General features: G+C 44.5%; 1 protein-coding gene across 6 annotated transcripts in view; it reads left to right on the top strand.

Annotated features, from left to right (window-relative positions):
• The window catches only part of RP1L1 (RP1 like 1), a 112,184-nt gene extending 99,941 nt beyond the window's left edge, over positions 1-12,243 (top strand). For 5 of the 6 annotated variants that reach the window (XM_056563832.1, XM_056563828.1, XM_056563829.1 and 2 more), the window contains 2 exons: positions 2,588-2,759; positions 6,667-12,243. In XM_056563832.1, coding sequence (XP_056419807.1) covers positions 2,588-2,759; positions 6,667-11,852 — 5,358 coding nt within the window. In that variant the 3' untranslated portion in view covers positions 11,853-12,243. Of the gene's footprint in view, positions 1-2,587; positions 2,760-2,839; positions 2,966-6,666 lie in introns of those variants that run through there. The other variant, XM_056563834.1, reaches the window with a different exon arrangement.
• Positions 12,244-24,491: the final 12,248 nt, after the last annotated feature.

The following is a 24,491-nucleotide window of genomic DNA, read 5'->3' as shown; positions in this document are numbered from 1 at the left end:
TAACAACTGATTCTTACTACAGTTTCAACCATTTTACAACAATTGAATGTTTTTGCAGTAATTTTCCAAAAATGTCATTGATATGTACAATTCCTGTAAAATATCACCCTTTTTGCCACATTGTTGGGACAATCATAGTAAAAGCAGAAAAAATGCAGAAAAAAAATGCAATGTGTGATCACAGCCTCAGGGGTGAGCTATCCCTATCCTATAAAAATAGCAGTGATGGTGGGACTAATGGTAACCACCATTTGCACAGCAGCAGCTTGCACCACTGGGGGAATAGATGTTGGTGCCTGTTGGGCCGACCAAACCTCATGGTGTCCAGCAGTTAGGCCAAACCTCCTCTTCTTCTTGACAAGGCTCTTTGGTTTTAGGAGCCAGTAAACCGAAGGGATCCGCATCCCAGTCATCCAATGGAAAATATGCAAAACGAATCTGTGTGGGGTTCTTCGGATGGGTCACCGCTGCCGCCCACTCTCCTCTCACACTTTGATTTGGAGTGTATTCCACAATCTCCCCACTCTCTAGAGAATGCATATGGGTTGGGAGATAGTCCCTTTTAACTGCACCTCTATTCAGAAGGATGGTTCCACAATGACGACAGTCCATGAGGGTGCCAAACCCCTGTACTTTGTCAAACTTTACAATTGTAACTCTGTGCCTTTCCAAGGGTAGCTCTCCCTCTTGGGGGTGGTCTAACATCCTAATATACAGGGCCTCAAGGGTTTTCGTGTCCTGCTGTTGCGCTTGGTGTACTTCATACGGTAGCATCTTTGGCCCATACTCCTTCCTTCTTTGTGCCCTCATCCCCTCCACTATTTCAGCCACTTGGGCTTCTCGCTTAGCTCTTTCGGACTGGGCCGTCGAAACTGTGGGATGGGGCTTCCCTGGCAGGGGTAGAAGGTGCTCTCTCATGTATTGGATCAGACTAGGCCCATCGTCAAATAGCCACCGGGGCAGCGGTGGTGACTGGGGGCGTGCTGCAGACTTCTGGACCTGGGGGGGGGGGGCTTATTCTGGACTGGGGGTAGATGGAGGGGTAGAGAAAGCAGCCTCAGCCAGGGTACTCACTTCCGACTCCTCTGTATGGATCTCTGCCCAGGATCCCTAGGTCCGGTGATGAGGGGACAGCCTCACCGGCGACGCTCCTCTGGAAGATGCTGGCATTCCTCCCGCCGAGTTGCTGGCCACTCTCCATCGTCCTCGGGCAGCAGGACTTTGAGATTGACCTCTTTGGCCCCGATGGAGATTCTCTGCAAATGATCCGCCAGCTCTTGAAACGTGCGCTGCGGGCGCGGTGACTTTCTGGGCCTCCGGCGCCATCTTGGGACTCTCCGATCTCGTGCTTGCTTGCTCCGCCATGTGTATCACCTCACCGACTTCTGGCAAACTGAAGAGGTCCAGCAGCGCTGTTCCTTTTATACAGGACTTTGTGAAAATGGCCGCTGGCTGGAAGTGTGTCAGTGGTGCAGCGCTGACTTCCGCTCCCCCAGCAACAAGGGGGAAACTTTCAGGTTCCACTTGGGGATTCGATTCAGCAACATGGTTTCTGCTGACCATGGTTTCCGCTTCTTCGGCACATCTTTAACCCTTTCAGGTACAGCCAGCACTTTGTTTCTCAGCATAGCTTCGGATCTAATTTTACACATGGTTGTCACAATTCGACAGCAAGGTTGCAGGGGTGCAACTCCTGTACTGGGCTACCACACATACAGCAGCTGAAAAGTACTGAAAGGATGAAGATTATTAAATAGAAGTAATTTAAAAATCTGTTTAACTTTCTGCCACCAGTTGATTAAAAAAAAAAAAATTATAATAATAATAATAATGTTTTCCACCAAAGTGCCCATTTAATGAATTATCTAGCTCTGGGTTACATCCTGGCAATATGCATTTATTATTATTTATTTTTGCATGTTTGCTTGCATCTGAATAAACTTTATTTGTTTGACACTAAATGAAGCTAAAACACTGATTATATCCTTATTTGTTAAAAAATAAAATATGCATTGGGTGTTTTGCCACATCGTTGTATTTTCTCATATTACACAATAAGAGTATTACGCTATGTTCACACTGAGGAATTGGTGAGGAATTCTTGCTTAAAAATTCTGCTGCGGAACTTCCATTTTTTTTACCACGTGGAATTCGTGCGGAATTTGGGTGGAATTGAGGCGGAATTCCGCGCAGAAATATAGGAGGAAACTGTTTAATTTTTTTTGCTGGAGGACAACCACCAATTAGAATTTCCCTTTTTTTTCCCCTTTCATTGATTTCTATGGGACAAAGATGCGGATTCCGCATGAAGAAATAACATGTTCATTCTTCATGCGGAACGGAATTCAACGTCGGAGTGTGAACTGAGGAGCGAAAATACAGTTAAACTCTATGGGGTTTTTTCACTGCTGACAGAATTGGAGAGGAATAAGTGAGCGGAAATACTCGAGTAAATTCCTCTCCAATTGCTCAGTGTGAACTTACCCTTAGAAATAATAAGTTGTAGAACAATGCACTGGCTATACATGTCGATTTACCGGAGTTATTCACATGACACTTGACATGACCCATGTTTTTTACCCAACAGATTGAAAATATAAAAGCGGTTCTGCAGTCCGCCAACATCCTCATCTGTGCAGGAAAAGAGCCCTTTAAGCCTATCCAAACAGAAAATATGCGTAAAAGTATACCTGACAAGCTACCGGGCCTCCGATCTCATCCAAGTGACAATGCGGAGGTCATGGACAATAAGAAAAATGGTAAGTGACCTTATAGTAATCGTGGTTCTTTGTAGTCTGAGATAATGTGATGGTTGACATTTTTTACATTGTAATTGCAGCTTAACCTTGAACACCAGTATCCTTGACTGTGCTCCTGCTACCTAACATACAGTGATTGTGCTCCAGACACCTCCTATCATCAGTTTCAGGGACAGGAAGTAGCTGTCTGATGGCCATATTGGCTCGTATATATCTATGTCTCCTGTTATCGTGTCCCTGCTCACCTCTCTTAGGTCTCTTTGGATGTCAGTGGGAGATCCTTCCATCCCTCTTTTTGTGACTAAATAAAGCTTTTCTGCCCTCGTGCTAAGCCTATACTGGATCTTTAGGAAGACGTGCTGGAAAATGTAGGTCATTTGTGAGAAAAAGGATGTAGGGAGCATCTAGCTTATCCTCTGATTTAGATTGTAATACAAATCAATATGACTGGCAGCCATATCTGCAGGGGAATACACTGCTCAAAAAATAAAGGGAACACTTACACAACACAATGTAACTCCAAGTCACTGACACTTGTGTGAAATCCCACTGTCCACTCAGGAAGAACACTGATTGACAATCAATTTCACATGGAACAGACAACAGGTGGAAATTATAGGCAATTAGCAAGACACCCCCAATAAAGGAGTGGTTCTGTAGGTGGTTACCACAGACCACTTCTCAGTTCCTATGCTTCCTGGCTGATGTTTTGGTCACTTTTGAAAGCAGGCGGTGCTTTCAACCTAGTGGTAGCATGAGACGGAGACTACAACCCACACAAGTGGCTCAGGTAGTGCAGCTCATCCAGGATGGCACATCGATGCGAGCTGTGACAAGAAGGTTTTCTGTGTCTGTCAGCGTAGTGTCCAGAGCATGGAGGCACTACAAGGAGACAGGCCAGTACATCAGAAGACATGGAGGAGGCCGTAGGAGGGCAACAACTAAGCAGCAGGACCGCTACCTCCACCTTTGTGCAAGGAGGAGCACTGCCAGAGCCCTTCAAAATGACCTCCAGCAGGCCACAAATGTGCATGTGTCCACTCAAACAGTCAGAAACAGACTCCATGAGGGTGGTATGAGGGCCCGACATCCACAGGTGGGGGATGTGCTTACAGCCCAACACCGTGCAGGACGTTTGACATTTGCCAGAGAACAGCAAGATTGGCAAATTCCCCACTGGCCCACTGTGCTCTTGCCAGATGAAAGCTGGTTCACACTGAGCACATGTGACAGCCATGACAGAGTCTGGAGACGCCCTGGAGAACGTTCTGCTGCCGGCAACATCCTCCAGCATGACCGGTTTGGCGGTGGGTCAGTAATGGTGTGAGGTGGCATTTCTTTGTTGGCCGCACAGTCCTCCATGTGCTTGCAAGAGGTAGCCTGACTGCCATTAGGTACAGAGATGAGATCCTCAGACCCCTTGTGAGACCATATGCTGGTGCGGTTGGCCCTGGGTTCCTCCTAATGCAAGACAATGCTAGACCTCATGTGGCTGGAGTGTGTCAGCAGTTCCTCCAAGAGGAAGGCATTGATGCTATGGACTGGCCGCCCGTTCCCTAGACCTGAATCCGATTGAGCACATCTGGGACATCATGTCTCGCTCCTTCCACCAATGCCACGTTGCACCACAGACTGTCCAGGAGTTGGCGGATGCTTTAGTCCAGGTCTGGGAGGACATCCCTTAGTAGACCATCCTACACCACAGGAGCATGCCCAGGCGTTGTAGGGAGGTCATATGGGCACGTGGAGGTCACACACACTACTGAGCCTCATTGTGACTTGTTTTAAGGACATTACATAAAGTTGGATCAGCCTGTACTGTGGTTTTCCACTGTGATTTTGAGTGTGACTCCATATCCAGACCTCCAGGGGTTGATAAATTTGATTTCCATTGATAATTTTTGTGTGATTTTATTGTCAGCACATTCAACTATGTAAAGACGAAAAGTATTTCAGACGATTAGTTCATTCATTCAGATCTAGGATGTGTTATCTTATTGTTCCCTTTATTTTTTTGAACAGTGTATAATACTGCTGAGGCACAGACCCTAAAATAACTTTAGGTCAGGTAATTTATTAATGCTGTTTTATGGCTCTAATAAAATAGATTTTAAGAACAACAATGCAACGCGTTTCGCTGCGCATGCCCTGCTCCATCAGGCATCTAATGCCTGATGGAGCTGTGCATGCGCAGCGAAACGCGTAGCATTGTTGTTAATAAAATCCAAGCTGGAAAAACTTACCTTCACTACTCCGTGCTTTCCAGTTTCTACAAAGTCACTTTCTATCCTAACACATTAGTCTAAGGTTTGGATAAGTGGTTGCTGCAATGCAAGATCTATGTTTTATGAATCTTAGAGACACCTGCGCCTGATACAGATCTCTATCCTGTCTCTCTATATAACAGTCAATAAAGTTTTCGCCTTTCCATTTCATAACCATTAGGAAGGCATTTAAAGTTTTATAGTGAAACTAAAGGTTTTACAAGTCTGGTAGTTTATCTTTGATGTCATGAGCGTCCTAATCCTGTTATTAGCTAGCACATCACCAGACTTTATTATTTACAGAATCAAGATTCATAAAATACACAGAAAAATGTCAAAGAAAGCAAAATAAAACATACATTTATATTTCATAGAAAACAAAAAAGCTATTTTCTTTTCTAGACCTCCTCTTCCATTTTGGCCATATGTGATAGTATGTCCTGTGCAACAAAAATAAAAGTAGCACCTTGAGATGTTGAGTCTGTGAGCTCAAGTCAGGATTTACTTCCAGGAAGGTTTACACAAGAACACCATAGTTTACTGTCTATTTCTTGAGCATCTTCATCTAATCCAAAGTCATTGAAAAAGTGTTTGATCCCGGGCAGGAGTTAGCTTGTATAAATGCACTTCAAAGTTATTATGGCCAAAAAAGAGAAGAAGACTATCGTGAGAATTCTACTAGGAGAAGAAGGACATGATGATTCTCAATCTCTTAAAATCTTTCCTCCAGACATGATGCTGCCCCCACAATGCTTTACTGTAAGGATGGTATTGGGCAGGTGATGGGCAGTGCCTGGTCCCCTCCAGACACGATTCTTCTCACACCATGATTTACTGTAGTAATGGTATTGGTGATGGGTTTCTTCCAAACATGATGCTTAGAATTGAGATCAAAATGTTTTGGTTTCATCATACCAGAGAATCTTGTTTCTTACAGTCTTAGAGTCCTTAAAGGGGTACTCAGCCCCTAGACATCTTATCTCCTATCCAAAGGATCGCCTGCTACCGATGTTCGTTTACAGTGCCAGGTGCAGCACCGGAGGCTCGTGATGTCACGGTCACGCCCCGCTCGTGATGTCACGGCCATGCCCCCTTAATGCGAGTCTGTGGGAGGGGGCGTGCACTGGATGTCTGGGGTGCCGCAGCCGAGATCGCGGGGGGTCCCCAGCGGCGGGACCCCCGCAATCAGACATCTTATCCCCTATCCAAACAGCTTCTACATGTCTTTTACTAAGGTGAGGTTTCTTTCTGGCCACGCTACCATAAATCTGCACACAGACTCTTTGGGTTGTTGGGTAAAGAATAATAATTTGTAAACAAATATGTCAATAAACTATAATATTGAGACATCTGAAAGGGGTACTCTGGTGGCAGGCAAAAAGTTGAACAGATTTGTAAATTACTTCTATTTACAAATTTTAATCCTTCCAGTATTTATCAGCTACCGTATGCCCCAGGGGAAGTTCTTCTCTTTTTGAATTTATTTTCTTTCTGACCACAGTGCTCTCTGCTGACACTTCTGTCCATGTCTGTACAAATCAATTTTACTTTATGTTTTCCACTGGAGTACCCCTTTAAATTCTACGAAATGTTGTTTTATATGTAACTAATATATTATTTTCTGTTTATGTTTGTTTATACAGCAAGCTTTGGGCTAAAAGCCAAAAAGAGTGTGATCCACCCTCGGTCAGCATCAAGCAATAGGACAAGGCCCTCTCTGTCTTCTGAAAAATCATATCCAAATGGCTTAAGTATGTCACCAGTGAACAGTGGCTTTGGCTCTTATCCCAATATGTCTCCTCATGGAAAATCAGAAGACCCTGGACACTCCCTACTCAATGATGACATCGAAAAAAAGGTTCATGTAAACAAAGATGGCAGCCTTTCAGTAGAGATGAAGGTTCGGTTTCGTCTGCTTAATGAAGAAACCCTACAATGGTCCACACAGATAAAAAAGTCCAGTACAAAGTGTGAACAACTTTGTTTATTTGATGAAAATGATAAAATGGAAGAGATGAATACTGAAAACTTTACAGAGACAGATGAATCATTCTACCCATGTGATGCTGATTCGTGTAGCTCAAAGCTAAATGAAGCCGGCATAGAAGACATGTATTGTAGTCATTGTGGAATGCAATGTCAAGACTATGATATCTGGAAAAATCCAATGCATGTCAACCAACAAGAGGACTATGCGAAAAGAGCTACATGGCAAACCCGGTCGTCTGCCTCAAGTGCATCCTCACACCACAGAGTGATGTGTGATCAAAAGACATCTATTGATAGTCTACATTCTGTGTCCTCTGAAGAGTACACAGAGCATATTGTGCACAGGTCTTCACACTATTCTGAAACCAAAGAAAATGGAGATGCAATAGTTACATATTCAACAGTTAGTCGGTCAGAAAGTCGTAGTGGTCGGTCAACAGTAGTTTCAAATGTAGATGCAATTTCAGATACTGAACAAAGCAAAAAAAGCAAGAGCCGAAACAAGTCATGTTCAAGCTTAAAGAGTCATAATTCTGTGAAGAAACAACAGTCTCAGCTGTCTGAACAGCATAGTCACCGAAGTCTTGGAGGTAGCTTTGATGAGTGTCCCGAAGCTTCGCCCACTCCCTGTTCTGATGGTGAAAATTGTAGCCAAAGAGTAAGTGTTGTTTCGCAGTCATCAGTACATTCGAAAAAGAGTCAGAGTGGAATGCTGAAAAGAAATAGCACCAACACAAAAAGCTTTTCATCAAACATTAGCTATCATGAAGTAGAAGAAGAAGAAATGCACCAATCTAGTTGTAAGGAGTCACTGAAGAATACGCAAGGCATGTCAACAGAAACAGGGAACTCAGAAGATCCTTGTGGAAGTGAACCTGCAGAGGATACAAATAACTCGAATGATAATGAAACGCATGATCAAAATACTGAAAATGCATCATGTACTGATCCTATAAAATGTAGTCTTGATTGTGATAAGCATTTCACACGTGGGTCTTCCAGAGCTTCAACTAAATCCAGATCTTCCTCTAGAGAAAGTGGGAAAATTAATGGACACAGTGAAGATGGTACTTTATGTAAATCTCCTGGCTTAACAAAACAAAATAGTGAAAGTGTAATGATAAAACAAGAAAGTATGGATACTTGTGAGAACAATGTAAGTGAAAGCAAAGCCACCCTGTCTCAATCTAAGAGAAAATCCTTTACAGAACATCAGGCCCAGAGCTTGCAATCCACACGGTCACGTCAGTCAATGTCATCGGTGACTGAGTTAGTACAAACTAACTGTGTACAAGATGAACAACAAACTCTAAACCATCAGGAAAGTTGCAATGAATCGTTAACCTCTACAGAAAAATCCGATCACATTGCATGTACTGGAAATGAAGATGGTGAACTTAGTATAGCCATTTCGCGAGCATCAAGTAAATCCCTTAGTTCTAAATTCAATTGCATCAGCTGTCAAGAAAATGAACAAGTTTTCAATGCTAGCTCTAGAGTGTCATCAATGTCTGAAAAGAAGAGCATAGCTAAAAGTTCCTCTGATAAGTCTGACCATGATGGAGCCAGAGAAATGTCACAAGAGGAAGAGACAATAGACGACAACAAGGTGGTTGCCGACTCAAATTGTCAAACAGCAGCTCCTGACATGAATTGTATACATAGCCCATCACCTCCTGAAGGAAAACCAACTCATAAACAACTAAGGTTAGCACAGTTTAAATTATCTAGTACTAGTACATCCAGTGACCAAATGAAAACTCTGAATGGAGAAAAAACAGGCAACTCAAGAGCTTCAACACCAGCATCGAAAAAAATACTAGCATGTAAAGCCAGCACAGAGACCTGCAAGAAGATGACAAATCATAATAGTACCGAGGACATCCAGAGTACCAAAAAACGTAAAAATAGCTCTAGCTCTTCCAAGAGAAAACATAAGGGAGAATCTTTAGATGGAGATAACAATGCAAACAGTCAGCTTGTTCCATCTGCTTTACCAAATGTGACCCCAGAGGAAGTAGTAAATGAGTGGCTAAGGAAGATTCCCTCCCAAACAATGGTTGTTGAGTATGAACTGGAGGAAAGCCAGAAAAAGGCACAGACCGAGATAGGAACAGAAGCGAATACAGACATCTGTAAAAAACAGGAGGAAGGAGATTTGCATAAGGAACCACCAGCAGCAGATCACAATGGCAATGAGGCTATGGAAGAGATATCTCAAGATGTGCATTGTGGTAATACTACTAATAACATTCACGATACAAATACTATTGATGAAAAATATTCTGAGGAATCTGTTTTATTGAGTAAGGTAGCAGCAAATAATGTTAAAAATGAGTATTCTTGTGACAAAAAGTCACTTCCAAACAATATACAAACGTCTGTGCAAATAATGAAGGCATTGCTAACCCCCTTGCAAGAATCAAAATTTGATCGTTCAAACAGTTTGCCAGAAGTATCGCAGACTATGGGAAGAAAGCTCAGTAATTCTGCCACAGTCCTGATATCATGCCTAGCGAGTCTACAGCTGCTAGATGAAAGTCAAACAGAGATCACAAACAATGGAAATGACTTAAAAAAACCCAAGTACAACAAGTTATTAAACATATTACAGGCATTGTGGACACAGAGTCCAACGAACAAGAGTATCACAAATATTAAATCTGGAAAACGCTACTCTAGAGATGATGAATTAACTCCCGTTTCATCTTCAGGAGTTGACCTGAATAGCGGTTTTGGAGGATCTGGTGATGGAAGCATAACTGGTGGAGGTGACCACATGGTGGCAACTGGAAAGCCAGAAGATGGAAAACCATTTACAGTAGCTAAGGAAGTAGTAGTTTCAGGAGAACATAATGTAGCGAATGGACAGGAAAATAAAAATGAGGTTAAATCTTGCATCATGGATGAAAACATGAACGAGAAGAAGTTAGATAGTAGTGACAATACATTTGAAGAAGAAATAAAAGAAGAAACCAAAGAAGAAGGACATTATAATTCAGTGAATAATGTAAATGATGTTGAGTGCTTAGAAACGGTAGAAGAACATAGGATATCCAACAATGATAACATCAATATCCTTAGCCACAGTGAAGAACCAAAATCCAATGAGTCCAACTCACCGGAGACAAACAACATTAATTCTCCGAGCAACTGCCAGTCAACAGTCATCATTTCTACATCTGATTCGAATGGGAATGGAAATAACGGGAATAAACAAGAACTTGATGCTAATCCAGTCTGGGTTCTGAAATTGCTAAAAAAAATTGAGAAAGAATTCATGACTCATTATGTAGATGCCATGAATGAATTCAAAGTCAGGTGGAATTTAGAAGACAATGAAAATCTTGATGATATGATTGCAGAACTGAAAAATGAAGTAAGTCAAAGAATCCAGAGAAGCATTTCAAATGAACTCAAAAGAATAAAAACTCAGGTAGGAACTAGGACACCAAGACCTCCACCTCAAGGCTCCAGACGCAAGTCTTCTTTGCAAGCAGAGGAACGTAGAAGACGGTTACAAACACTGCACAGAGTTTCTATCCACCGGTATGCAACTGGGGGAAACAGGGACGTTGGTACCAATGACTTCTCATGTGAAACCGATGAAGAAGACTTAACGTTCAGTGCTTCATTTGGAGATGACAGCATTGGACAACCCAATGATGACTTTTGCCCATGTGAGAAATGTATAAAGCAGAAGAGGGCATTAAAATTAGCTAAACCACAAGTAGTTGCTGAAAATGCCCCACTTATTAAAGCATTTGATCTTCAACAGATATTAAAACTGAAGAGGCAGAATGATGACCCCAAAAATGATGTAAGTGATGGTACATTCCTTCCATTGCTAAAGGAACAAAGCAAAGAAGCTGAACAAAGCATAGCACCTTCATTCTCACCTGACTGTCCAGCTGAGAATGAAGAAGACATCAATGACGTAGATGTTCTATCTAAAGCTGAAGAAGAAATTGAAAAAGGGAAATCAGATATTCTCAGTGAAGACAGTGACATTAGTAGTCGAGAAGTCAAGTCAGCAATGGATGAAGGAGAATGCTGTGACTCAAGTAATTTTCAGTCTAATACAACACTTCAGGAAAAAGAAACTGAAAACCTGCAAAGCATAGGGCCTGAGGAAGATACTAAAAACACATATGATTTAGAGGAAGATCTGGAAAATTCTCATCCAGATGTGTTGGAGACAAACTCTACTATTGAAAATGAGATGGGCATGGAATGTCCTGATGGAAATACATCAGTATGTGAAGAGACAGTGAACAACGATGAATGTGAACCTTTGGATGACCAATCAACAAGTAATCAAGAGGAAGTAAACGAGACTGAAGAAAATGAAGAAAAGACAAATGAGACAGATGAAGGTCTTATTGCAACAGATGAATTTTCTGAAGATGACCACCTCGTCAAAAATGAAACAACTATCTATGTCATGAGTGCTGGAGAAGATGTCCAAGAAGAAGGCACTGAGACTATTGAGAACAATGGCTCAAATTTACCCAAATCTTGTCTGGGTCAGTGCTCTCTCATAACACAAAATGGTTCTGCCGAAGATGCAGAAACAGACTGCAAAGAAAATAATGTAGGCGAAACATCACCAAATGGACAGTCAAATAGTTCGGGAAGCAAAAAGTCACAGATGTATCCTGATAGCCCCTCTGAAGATGAAGATGGTGACTCTCCACGAGATAGTCCTGTTGGTCTACCTAAAAATGAAACTAAGGGCCAGGTGTATGCGAACAACATAGAAAGCTTTGAAGAAGGGGACAATAAGTCAAAAAAGGGTACAGATGAAGATATCATTGATCAAGAGGATTTGGACTTCTAGAAAGAACATTAAAGATCAAAATGATCTTCTTAAATGAGTCTTTATGATTTTATGTAGATTATCCCTAATTTTTAATCTTCAAACTACTGATATATGTTAGCTGAGTCTCCAAAGTGGAGAACCCTTTGATCTTGGGGAACCAGGAAAGGATGCCAGGATGTGCAATACGAGTATTTTAAACTCTTTAGGATGTATATGCTTCATTATGACAAGACCATAGCATACTGTGGATTCATCTCTAAAAATAGTTTACGATACACATAAATGTATAGTAATGTGCATAAAATGTTAAATACTGATCTACAGCCCACAGTCGAGCTTGTTCACAGCTGCATTTTATCCACCTTAGCCTGAGCTGTTAAGAGGTGTGTTGGTTAAAGGGGTACTCCGGTGGAAAACTTTTTTTTTTTTTATCAACTGGTGCCAGAAAGTTAAACAGATTTGTAAATTACTTCTATTAAAAAATCTTTACTCTTCCAGTACTTATCAGCTGCTGTATGCTCCAGAGTAAACTCTTTACTTTTTAGATTTATTTTTTGTCATGACCACAGTGCTCTCTGCTGACACCTCTGTCCATGTCAGGAACTGTCCAGAGCAGGAGAAAATCCCTATAGCAAACTTATGCTGCTCTGGACAGTTCCTAAAATGGACAGGGGTGTCAGCAGAGAGCACTGTGGTTGTGACAGAAAAGAAATCCAAAAAGAAAATAATTTCCTCTGTAGTATACAACCACTAATAAGTACTGGAAGGATTAAAATTTTGTAATAGAAGTGATTTACAAATCTGTTTAAAGGGATATTCCAGGCCAAAACTTTTTTTTATAGATCAACTGGCTCCGGAAAGTTAAACAGATTTGTAAATTACTTCTATTAAAAAATCTTAATCCTTCCAATAGTTATTAGCTTCTGAAGTGGAGTTGTTGTTTTCTGTCTAACTGCTCTCTGATGACTCACGTCTCGGGAGCTGTGCAGTTCCTATGGGGATATTCTCCCATCATGCACAGCTCCCGGTACGTGACATCATCATTGAGCAGTTAGACAGAAAACTTCAGAAGCTAATAACTATTGGAAGGATTAAGATTTTTTTTATAGAAGTAATTTACAAATCTGTTTAACTTTCCGAAGCCAGTTGATATATAAATATATATATATATATATATATATATATATATATATATATATATATATATATATAAAAGTTTTGCCTGGAATACCCCTTTAACTTTCTGGCACCAGTTGATTTAAAAAAAAAAAAACAACAACACTTTCCACCGTAGTACCCCTTTAACAACTTATCTCCTTACCTTCTTTTCTCCTTACAGAATGTAAGGAGATAAGAAAAATAATTAATCGGAAAAGACACTCAAATGATATATGTAGAATATCTGTTATCTATCATCTATCTATCTATCTATTTATCTATCTACCGTATATACTCGAGTATTAGCCGTTCCAAATATAAACCGAGGCCCCTAATTTCACCCCAAAAACCTAGGAAAAGTTATTGACTCGTCATTATCACCCTCATCATCACCCTGTCATTATCACCCTCGTCATCATCATCATCACCCTCGTCCTCATCCCCCTTGTCATCATCCCCCCCCTTCATCATCACCGCCTGTCAATCCCTTCGTCATCATCCAGACCCCCCTTTTGTTTTCTACTCACCTCCCCAGTTGTGGAAGGGTGAGCTGGTCCGGGCCGTCCATCTTCGGCCATCTATGCTGCATGGACCGTCCAGTGGGGAGGGTTAGTCGTTCTGGGCTCTCCATCTTCACCGGGAGGCCCTCTTCTCCACTCCAGGCTGGCCACGGACTAGTGACGTTGCGTTGACAACGACGCGGAGGGACGTCCGTGCGCAACAGACGTCCATGAAGTCCATTTGCATGAACGTCACTGCGCGGTGGCGTCAATGCAGTTTCACTAGTTCGGGGCCGGCCCGGAGCGGAGAAGAGGGCCTCCCGGGGAAGATGGACAGCCCGGAATGACTAACCCTCCCCACCGGATGGTCCCTGCAGCATAGATGGCCGAAGATGGATCGCCTGGCCCATCCCCTCACAGATAAGCCAGAAGCGGTTTTTGTTCACTCGAGTATAAGCCGAGGGGGCGTTTTCAGCACGAAAAATCGTGCTGAAAAACTCAGCTTATACTTGAGTATATACGGTATCTATCTATCTACCTACTTACTGCTCTCTTTTATTTATTAATCTATGTTTGTGAAGGAGAACCCGTGCTATAAATAATTTAGTTATCGTTACATTTATTAAACTTTTGCACATTGTATTTAATATGTAAATAACTATTAGAATGTACATAAAATGGAAAAAGTGGGATGAGACTCATTTTATAAGGGTTATCGGCTATACTGATTTGTGTTTTTGCTAATAACTTTGCTTTATGTTAGCTTGCTTGTTTTTCTTATTTTTGCACCATATATTGTCCCTGACCTGAGCTAAATTTTATCAAATCAAAAATGGACTTTACATGGGACAATGGACTTATTGATCCACAGTCACTGGTGCTACAACAAGCTGGTTTCATGGTTATCACGGGGAGAAATGTGCAGTGAGAAAGCAGATTTGTGACGTCATTTGTGTTATTTAAAGGGGTACTCTGGCCCTAAAACAACTTATCCCCTATCCAAAGGATAGGGAATAAGATGTCCCGCCCCTGGGGACCCCTGCAATCTTTCATGCAGCACCCCGCTATCATCAACCTCCATAGTGAACATCGCTCCGGGTCTGATGAATCACGATCACAGGGCCGGAGTATTGTGACGTCATGGCTCCACCCCCTCAATGCAAGCCTATGGGAGGGGGGTGTGACGTATGTATGCATTCTTCTCTCTGAGGGTTAAAGTTCATGTACAGTTACAGTGGGGTCACTGGGAGCAGTTTACTATATCGCACAAAATGTGACAAGTACTTGCTGTATAACATGTAAAAAGCAACACTGGCTATGATTTTATCTGAAAATAATAAAAAAAAACATTAAAACTATTTACAATTGTATTATTGACACAGATATTAGATAGATATGAGATAGATATATATGAGATAGATAGATAGATAGATTTGAGTTAGATATATATGAGATAGATAGACAGATAGATAGATAGATAGATAGATAGATATGAGTTAGATATATAAGATAGATATATATGAGATAGGTTTATAAGGCATAGCCTTATGCCCTTCCCTATCTTATATGAAGGATAGCCTTATGCCCTTCCCTATCTTATATGAAGAATACACATATGCCTATCCCTATCTTATATGAAGGAAAGTCTTATGCCTATCCCTATCTTATATAAAAGGAAAAAGTTATGTCTATCTCTATCTTATATGAAGGATAACCTTATGTCTATCTCTATCTTATATGAAGGATAGCCTTATGCTTATCTCATGCATGCTTAAACTCCTTCACTGTATTTGCAGCTACCAATTCTGCAGGAAGGCTATCCCATGCATCTACAACTCCAGCAGTAAAGTAATACTTTCTGATATTACTGCAGAAGCCTCTCCCCCTCTATATAAAACTATGTCCTCTTTTGGTGGTCTTTCCACTTTTAATACTCCACTCCTTCTTTACCGTGTTGATTCCCTTTATGTATAAAAGTCTCTATCATATCCCCTCTGTCTCTTCTTTCTTCTATACATGTTAAGGTCTTTTAACCTTTCCTGGTAAGTTTTATCCTGCATTCCATGTACTAGTTTAGTATTCCTTCTCTGAACTCTCTCCAAAGTATCTATATCCTTCTTCAGATACGGTTTCCAGTACTGCGCACAATACTCTCTACTGTTAATAACATCCCTATACACCCATGAGTACTTCACTCTATTCTGCAAATACCTCTCCCTATGCACCCATGAGTACTTCCCTCTACTGATAATAATTCATCCTGTACACCATGAGCATATCCCTCTCTACTGCTAATACCTCTCCCTATACATCCATGAGCACTTCCCTCTCTACTGATATCTCTCCCTATACACCCATGAGCACTTCCCTCTTTACTGATATCTCTCCCTATACACCCATGAGCACTTTCTTCTGTACTGCTAATACCTCTCCCTATTTAACCAGGAGCACTTCCCTCTCTACTGCTAATACCTCTCCCTATACACCCATGCGCACTTCCCTCTACTGCTTACACTTCTTCCTATACACAGTTGAGCACTTCCCTCTACTGCTAATACCTCTACCTATACATCCATGAACACTTCCCTCTACTGCATATTCTTCTTCCTATACATCCATGAGCACTTCCCTCTATACTGCTAATACCTCTCCCTATACACCTATAAGTACTTCCCTCTATACCGCTAAAACCTCTTCCTAAACACCCATGAGCACTTCCCTCTCTACTGCTAATACCACTCCCTATACACCCATGTGCAATTCTTTCTCTACTACTAATACATCTTCCTATACACCCATGAACACTTCCCTCTACTGCTAATATTTCTCCCTATACACCCATGAGCACTTCCCTCTCTACTGCTAATACTTCTCCCTATACAGCCATGAGCACTTCCCTCTCTACTGCTAATACCTCTCCCTATACACCCATGAGCACTTCCCTCTATACTGCCAATTCCTCTTCCTATACACCCATTACCACTTCCCTCACTACTTCTAATATGTCTCCCTATTCTGCTAGCATATCCTCTTGCTTTCTGAAATTGTCTGACTACCTTGAAGTGTTCTGAAATGAATCCCTTTCCTCAGATACTGATGTCAGGACTGTATCAAATATTCTATATTCTGCCCGATGTTACGCCTAGCGCTCCGGGTCCCCGCTCCTCCCCGGAGCGCTCACGGCGTCTTTCTCCCTGCAGCGCCCCGGTCGGTCCCGCTGACCGGGAGCGCTGCACTGTCATGGCCGTTGGGGATGCGGTTCGCACAGCGGGACGCGCCCGCTCGCGAATCGCATCCCAGGTCACTTACCCGTCCCGGTCCCCTGCTGTCATGTGCTGGCGCGCGCGGCTCCGCTCTCTAGGGCGCGCGCGCGCCAGCTCTCTGAGACTTAAAGGGCCAGTGCACCAATGATTGGTGCCTGGCCCAATTAGCTTAATTGGCTTCCACCTGGTCCCTGACTATATCTGACCTCCTCCCATGCACTCCCTTGCCGGATCTTGTTGCCTTGTGCCAGTGAAAGCGTTTAGTGTGTCCAAAGCCTGTGTACCTGAACTTCTGCTATCCATCCTGACTACGAACCTTGCCGCCTGCCCCCGACCTTCTGCTACGTCTGACCTTGCCTCTGCCTAGTCCTTCTGTCCCACGCCTTCTCAGCAGTCAGCGAGGTAGAGCCGTTGCTAGTGGATACGACCTGGTTGCTACTGCCGCAGCAAGACCATCCCGCTTTGCGGCGGGCTCTGGTGAAAACCAGTAGCCTCTTAGAACCGGTCCACTAGCACGGTCCACGCCAATCCCTCGCTGACACAGAGGATCCACTACCTGGAAGCCGAATCGTGACACCCGAGGGTTTGCATTATCTTGCACATATCAAGATTGTAACGCTGAGCGCTCCGTCCTCTGCTCCTGGACCGGAGCGCTGACTGCGTTTTACCCCACAGAGTGCCCCGTTCAGACTCACTGACCGGGGACACTCTGTTTCTGTTACCGGCAGGGACGCAGTCCGCACTGCGGGATGTTCCCACGCGCGGCCCGCGGCCCATCCTCACTTACCGGCAGCCGCTCCTGCTCTCTCCTCTGCTCCACTGTCACGTGATTCCTGACACGCGCGTCCCTGCACTATAGGGCGCGCGCACGCCGGCTGTGTAAAATTTAAAGGGCCAGTGCCGGATCTTTGTTGCCTCAGTACCCAAGAGAAAGTGTTTATTGTGTATTCCTTGCCTGTTGCTGAACCCGTTGCTAATGACTTCCGCCTCAGAATCTGTGCTGCCTGCCCTGACCTTTTGCTACGTCTGACTACGCCTCTGCCTGTTCCTTCTGTGCTTCGCCTGGCTCAGCAGTCAGTGAGGTTGAGCCGCTACCGGAGGACACGACCTGGTAGTTACCGCCGCAGCAAGTCCATCCCGCTTTGCGGCGGGCTCTGGTGAATACCAGTAACTACTTAGAACTGATCCTCCGGTACGGTCCACGCCAATCCCTCACTGACACAGAGGATCCACTACCAGTACCGATTCCTCCTACCAGTCCGGATCCTTACAGTAAGATCCGGCCATGGATCCCGCTGAGGTGCCCCTGCCTAGTGTTGCGGACCTTTCTACAGTTGTGGCCCAGCAGTCGCAGCAGATCACCCAGCAAGGTCAACAGCTGGCACAGTTGACCGCCATGCTGCAGCAACTTCTTCCAGCGCAGCAGCAGCCGCTACCTCCGCCTGCACCAGCTTCACCACCTCCGCCTGTGGCCGCCGCCACCTCTAGAGTCTGTTTGTCCATGCCGGACAAGTATGACCGTGATCCCAAGTTGTGCCGCGGATTCCTGTCCCAATGCTCTCTTCATCTTGAGATGTTGACTGACCAGTTCCCCTCGGAGCAAGCCAGGGTGGCATTTGTCGTTAGCCTGCTTTCTGGGAAGGCCCTGGCCTGGGCTACACCACTTTGGGACCGCAACGATCCAGCCACTGCAAGTATCCAGAGTTTCTTCCAGGAATTCCGGAGTGTCTTTGAGGAGCCAGCTCGGGTTTCCTCAGCAGAGACTGCGTTATTGAACTTGTCCCAGGGGAGTCCTTCTGTGGGAGACTATGCTATTCGTTTCCGTACCCTTGCTTCGGACATCTCCTGGAATAACGAGGCGCTCTGTGCTACTTTTAAGAAAGGCTTGTCCAGCGCCATAAAGGATGTCCTGGCTGCACGAGAAGTGCCCACCAACCTGAGTGACCTCATTCATTTGGCCACCAGGATTGACCTGCGTTTTGCTGAGAGACGAGAGGAACTGTTACAGGAAAAGGGAAGTGCTCGTCCCAGACGCTTTCCTCGTCTGGCTCCTATCTTCCAGCATCCACCGCAACCCTCTTCTGGGCCTCCCGGTGAGGAAGCCATGCAGGTGGATCAGTCTCGCCTGACCACTCAAGAAAGGAACCGCCGTAGAGACAATAACCTCTGTTTGTACTGCGCTAGTGCTGAGCACTTTCTAAAGGACTGTTCTCTTCGTCCACCGCGTCAGGGAAACGCCCGTACCTAGTCAACATTGGAGAGGCGTTGCTAGGTGTGAATACCTCCTCTCCACGCATTACTGTATCCGTGTGGATTTCAGTACCCGCCAATACCTCCTTTGTTGCCTCTGCCTTTCTGGATTCCGGTTCTGCCGGTGACTTCATCGACGCCTCGCTGGTGAACAAGTTCAACATCTCTGTGGTTCGCTTGCAGAAGTCCATCTTCATCTCCACAGTCAACGGAGAGAGACTCCACGGCATGGTGCAGTTCCGTACGGAACCCCTCCAGATGGACATCAGAGACCTGCATTCCGAGCGTTTGGAGTTTTTTGTGTTACCCCATTGCACTTCTGAACTCCTCTTGGGTCTGCCCTGGCTCCAGCGTCATTGTCCCGTCCTGGATTGGACCTCTGGAGAGGTCCGAAGCTGGGGTCCGGCTTGTCTTGGCAGATGCCTCAAGCCGGTACAAGCCAAGTCTGCACCTGTCATTCTTCCTCCTCCCGATCTGCCTGAACCATATGTGGATTTTTCGGACGTTTTGTGCAAGAAGCAAGCGGAGGTGTTGCCTCCACATAGGCCATATGACTGCCCCATTGACTTGCAACCTGGAACCACGCCACCTAGAGGAAGAATCTATCCTCTCTCCTGCAGAGACTCTAGCCATGTCGTAGTATATCCAGGAGAACTTCAACAGCATTACTATTAAGAACCGTTCCCCTCTTCCCCTGATTGCCGAACTCTTTGACCGTCTACAAGGTGCCAAGTACTTCACCAAGTTGGACCTCAGGGGGGCCTATAACCTCATTCGTATCCAAGAGGGTGATGAGTGGAACACGGCTTTTAATACCCGAGACGGTCATTTTGAGTACTTAGTCATGCCTTTCGAACTCTGTAACGCTCCAGCTGTCTTCCAGGAGTTCGTTAACGACATCTTCAGAGACCTGCTCTATACCTGTGTAGTAGTTTATCTGGATGATATCCTCATTTTCTCTTCAAATTTGGACTAACATCGTGCACATGTCTGCCTTGTACTCTCCCGTCTACGGAGAACCGTCTCTATGCCAAATTCGAGAAGTGCCTGTTTGACCGCACCAGTCTACCCTTCCTGGGCTATGTCATTTCCGCCAAGGGACTACAAATGGATCCTGCCAAGCTTTCTGCAGTCCTGGGCTGGCCTCGTCCCTCTGGCCTTAAAGCCATACAGCGGTTTCTCGGATTCGCTAATTACTATAGACAGTTCATCCTGCATTACTCTACCCTTGTGGCACCCATCGTGGCCTTGACCAAGAAGGGGTCAAATCCGAAGTCTTGGCCTCCTCAGGCCGAGGAGGCCTTCTGCACTCTCAAGTCTGCCTTTGCCACCGCTCCAGTCCTGTCCAGGCCTGATCCTTCAAACCTGGAGGTTGATGCCTCCTCCGTGGGTGCTGGTGCCGTACTCACGCAAAAGACTCTGGTTTGGAGAAAACCTGTGGATTTTTCTCTAAAACTTTCTCTCCTGCAGAGAGAAATTATTCCATAGGAGATAGAGAACTGCTCACCATCAAGTTGGCTCTGGAGGAGTGGAGACACTTACTTGAAGGATCAGTACACCCCGTGAACATCTTTACTGACCATAAAAACCTATCCTACCTCCAGTCTGCTCAGAGATTTAACCCCCGCCAAGCTCGCTGGTCTCTATTTTTTGCCAGATTTAATTTCCTGATCCACTTTCGTCCTGCGAGTAAGAACATCAGAGCCGACGCTCTTTCCCGCTCTTCCGATCACTCAGGAGATTAAGTCAAGCCACAGCACATAGTACCGCCGGAACGTTTGGTCACCGTGACTCCTGTAGACCTGCGTAATCTCCCTCCAGGGAAGACCTATGTTTCTCCCCGTCTATGCCCGAAAGTCCTTAAGTGGGAGCATTCTTCTTTGCTCGCAGGACATCCTGGAGTTTGGAAAACGGTACAACTTATCTCCAGAAGATACTGTTGGCCATCCTTTGAAAAGGACATCTCAGAATTTGTGCAGGCCTGTTCAGTATGCGCTAGAGACAAGACCCCTCGTCAGAGACCCGCTGGTTTTCTCCGGCCCCTTCTAGTACCGGAGTCCCCATGGTCCCATATCGCTATGGACTTTGTTACGAACCTGCCACCATCTCACGGCAAAACGGTAGTTTGGGTCGTCGTGGACCGCTTTTGTAAGATGGCGCACTTTTTCCCTTTACCAGCCTTACCATCTGCGCCACAGTTGGCTAAGCATTTCCTACGGCACATGTTCTGTTTGCATGGGCTACCCGACAGAGGGGTACAATTTGTGTCCAAATTCTGGAGGGCCCTCTGTGGACAGCTCAAAGTCAAATTGGATTTCTCCTCGTCTTACCACCCTCAAACCAACGGCCAAGTGGAGCGAGTAAATCAGATTTTGGGCGACCTCCTCCCGTGAACGGAATTCTCCTATAATCACAAGGACTCTTCTGCCTCCAACAAGTCTCCCTTCTTCGTGGTTTATGGCCGTCATCCTCTGCCGCCTCTGCCTTTGTCCTGCACCTCCGGTGTACCTGCTGTGGATGATCTTGTGCGGGGACTTTGCTATCATCTGGCGCGAGATGTGTCTCTCCTTACAACAGGCCTCTTCCCGCATGAAGGTCCAAGCGGACAAGAAGTGACGGTCCCCTCCTGTCCTGTTTCCCGGGGACAGCGTTTGGCTTTCTTCAAGGTACATCCGCTTCAGGGTCCTTAGTTATAAGCTAGGTCCTCGCTACTTGGTACCCTACAGAGTTAAGAAGAGGATCAACCCAGTGTGCTACCAGCTCCATCTCCCTTCCTCCCTTAGAATTCCAAACGGTTTTCACGTCTCCCTCCTCAAGCCAGCAGTGTTCAATCGCTTCTCCCCCAAGAATCTTCCTCCCACACCTGTATCCGATACCTCGGATGTCTTCTCCGTTCGGGAGATATTGGCCTCTAAGTTGGTCAGAGGGAGAAGATTTTTTCTGGTTGACTGGGAGGGTTGCGGTCCTGAGGAGAGATCATGGGAGCCAGAAGAGAACATCTTGGATCGCAATCTCATCCTCAGGTTTCTGGGTACCAAGAGGAAGGGGAGACCAAAGGGGGGGGGGGTACTGTAACGCTGAGCGCTCCGTCCTCTGCTCCTGGACGGAAGCGCTAACTGCGTTTGTTCCCGCAGAGTGCCCCAGTCAGACTCACTGACCGGGGACACTCTGTTTCTGTTACCGGCAGGGACGCAGTCCGCACTGCGGGATGTTCCCACGCGCGGCCCGCGGCCCATCCTCACTTACCGGCAGCCGCTCCTGCTCTCTACTCTGCTCCACTGTCACGTGGTTCCTGACGCGCGCGTCCCTGCACTATAGGGCGCGCGCACGCCGGCTGTGTAAAATATAAAGGGCCAGTGCACCATTGATTGGTGCCTGGCCCAATCCAATATTACTGCTCCTATAAATGTACCCTGCCCCTTCCTGCCCTTGCCGGATCTTTGTTGCCTCAGTACCCAAGAGAAAGTGTTTATTGTGTATTCCTTGCCTGTTGCTGAACCCGTTGCTAATGACTTCCACCTCCGAATCTGTGCTGCCTGCCCTGACCTTTTGCTACGTCTGACTACGCCTCTGCCTGTCCCTTCTGTGCTTCGCCTGGCTCAGCAGTCAGTGAGGTTGAGCCACTACCGGAGGACACGACCTGGTAGTTACCGCCGCAGCAAGTCCATCCCGCTTTGCGGCGGGCTCTGGTGAATACCAGTAACTACTTAGAACTGATCCTCCGGTACGGTCCACGCCAATCCCTCACTGACACAGAGGATCCACTACCAGTACCGATTCCTGCTACCAGTCCGGATCCTTACACAGATTAAATATCAGTGTTCCCAGTTTTTGCTATTTTACTAGCTTACCCAAATCCACATATATATGAGATAGATAGATATGAGATAGATAGATACATAGATAAATAAATACTGTATGAGATAGATAGATAGATAGATATGAGATAGATAGATATGAGATAGATATGAGATAGATAGATAAATAGATAGATAGAAATCCAATATGGTGCAGCACACCAAATAGTGGTGGGTGCTATCAGTCAAACCCAGGTCACGGGATGCACGTAGGTATATTCCAAAAAGAACTGCAGCACTCCAAGTTGGAGTGCTGCAGTTCTTTTTGGAATATAGATAAATAGATAGATACTGTATGAGATAGATAGATAGATATGAGATAGATAGATATGAGATAGATAGATAGATAGATAGATAGATAGATAGATAGATAGGAGATAGATAGATATGAGATAGATAGATATGAAATATATAGATAGATATGAGATAGATAGATAAATATGAGATAGATAGATAGATAAATAAATAAATACATATGAGATAGATAGATAGATAGATAGATATGAGATAGATAGATATGAGATAGATAGATATGAGATAGATAGATATGAGATAGAAAGATATGAGATAGATACATATGAGATTGAGAGATATGAGATAGATAGATAAATAGATAGATATGAGATAGAGATATGAGATAGATAGATATGATAGATAGATAGATAGATAAATAGATAGATATGAGATAGATAGATAGATAGATAGATTGATAGATATGAGATAGATGGATAGATATGAGATAGATAGATATGAGATAGATGGATAGATATGAGATAGATAGATACATATTAGATAGATAGATATGAGATAGAAAGATATGAGATAACTAGATAGATATGAGATAGATAGATAAACAAAAGAATTCCAGCAGCACACCATGGACGGTGAAAAAGTCAATGTGGTTTATTGGCCCAGTGTCTTGCGATGTTTCGGTTGCCCAATTGCAATCTTTCTCAGGCATCTGTAGATAGATAAATAGATAGAAAAACAAATAGATATGTAGATGAACACACATAAGATAGATATGAGATAGATTGATGGATAAATAGACGTGATAGATACTATTAGGCTGTTCCCATTTAGAACCCCGGTGTGCGGTCCCTGCCTACAGATTATTAGCAGTGTGACCATCTGACCTGAGAACATGAACTAAGTCTTAAATGAGAAAGTTGTAAAATTCGATATAACAACAATAAAAAAGAAACCATAAGGCAGATTATAGCAATTATATAACAAATCACCCATGGAACTTAAAACTTGATGGCCTATTTTTAGGAGGGGCTCTGGCCCTTTTAGGAGGGGTACTCCACTGCTCAGCGTTTGGAAAAAAAACTGTTCCGAACGCCTAGCCAGCGGCGGGAAGTCGTGATGTCATAGCCCCGCCCCCTCATGATGTCACGCCCCGCGCAGGCGGGGCGTGACATCATGAGGGGGCGGGGCTATGACATCACGACCTCCCGCCGCCGGCTCCAGCGTTCGAAACAGTTTGTACCCCTTTAAGGCGGAGCACTGCACACATGAGCATGCCCGTACATTGTACTGCTGCTCAATTTTGGTAAATTTTAGTATCCATTTGCAATTTTAGTTTTTCTTATAGATACAATTTCCAGGCTGGAAATGTCCAAAGCG

Source organism: Hyla sarda, chromosome 3 (assembly GCF_029499605.1).
Source record: "Hyla sarda isolate aHylSar1 chromosome 3, aHylSar1.hap1, whole genome shotgun sequence".
In the NCBI taxonomy this organism is placed as follows: Eukaryota; Metazoa; Chordata; class Amphibia; order Anura; family Hylidae; genus Hyla; species Hyla sarda.
Note: the sequence above shows the minus strand (reverse complement) of the source record. Positions and strands in the feature narration are given on the sequence as shown.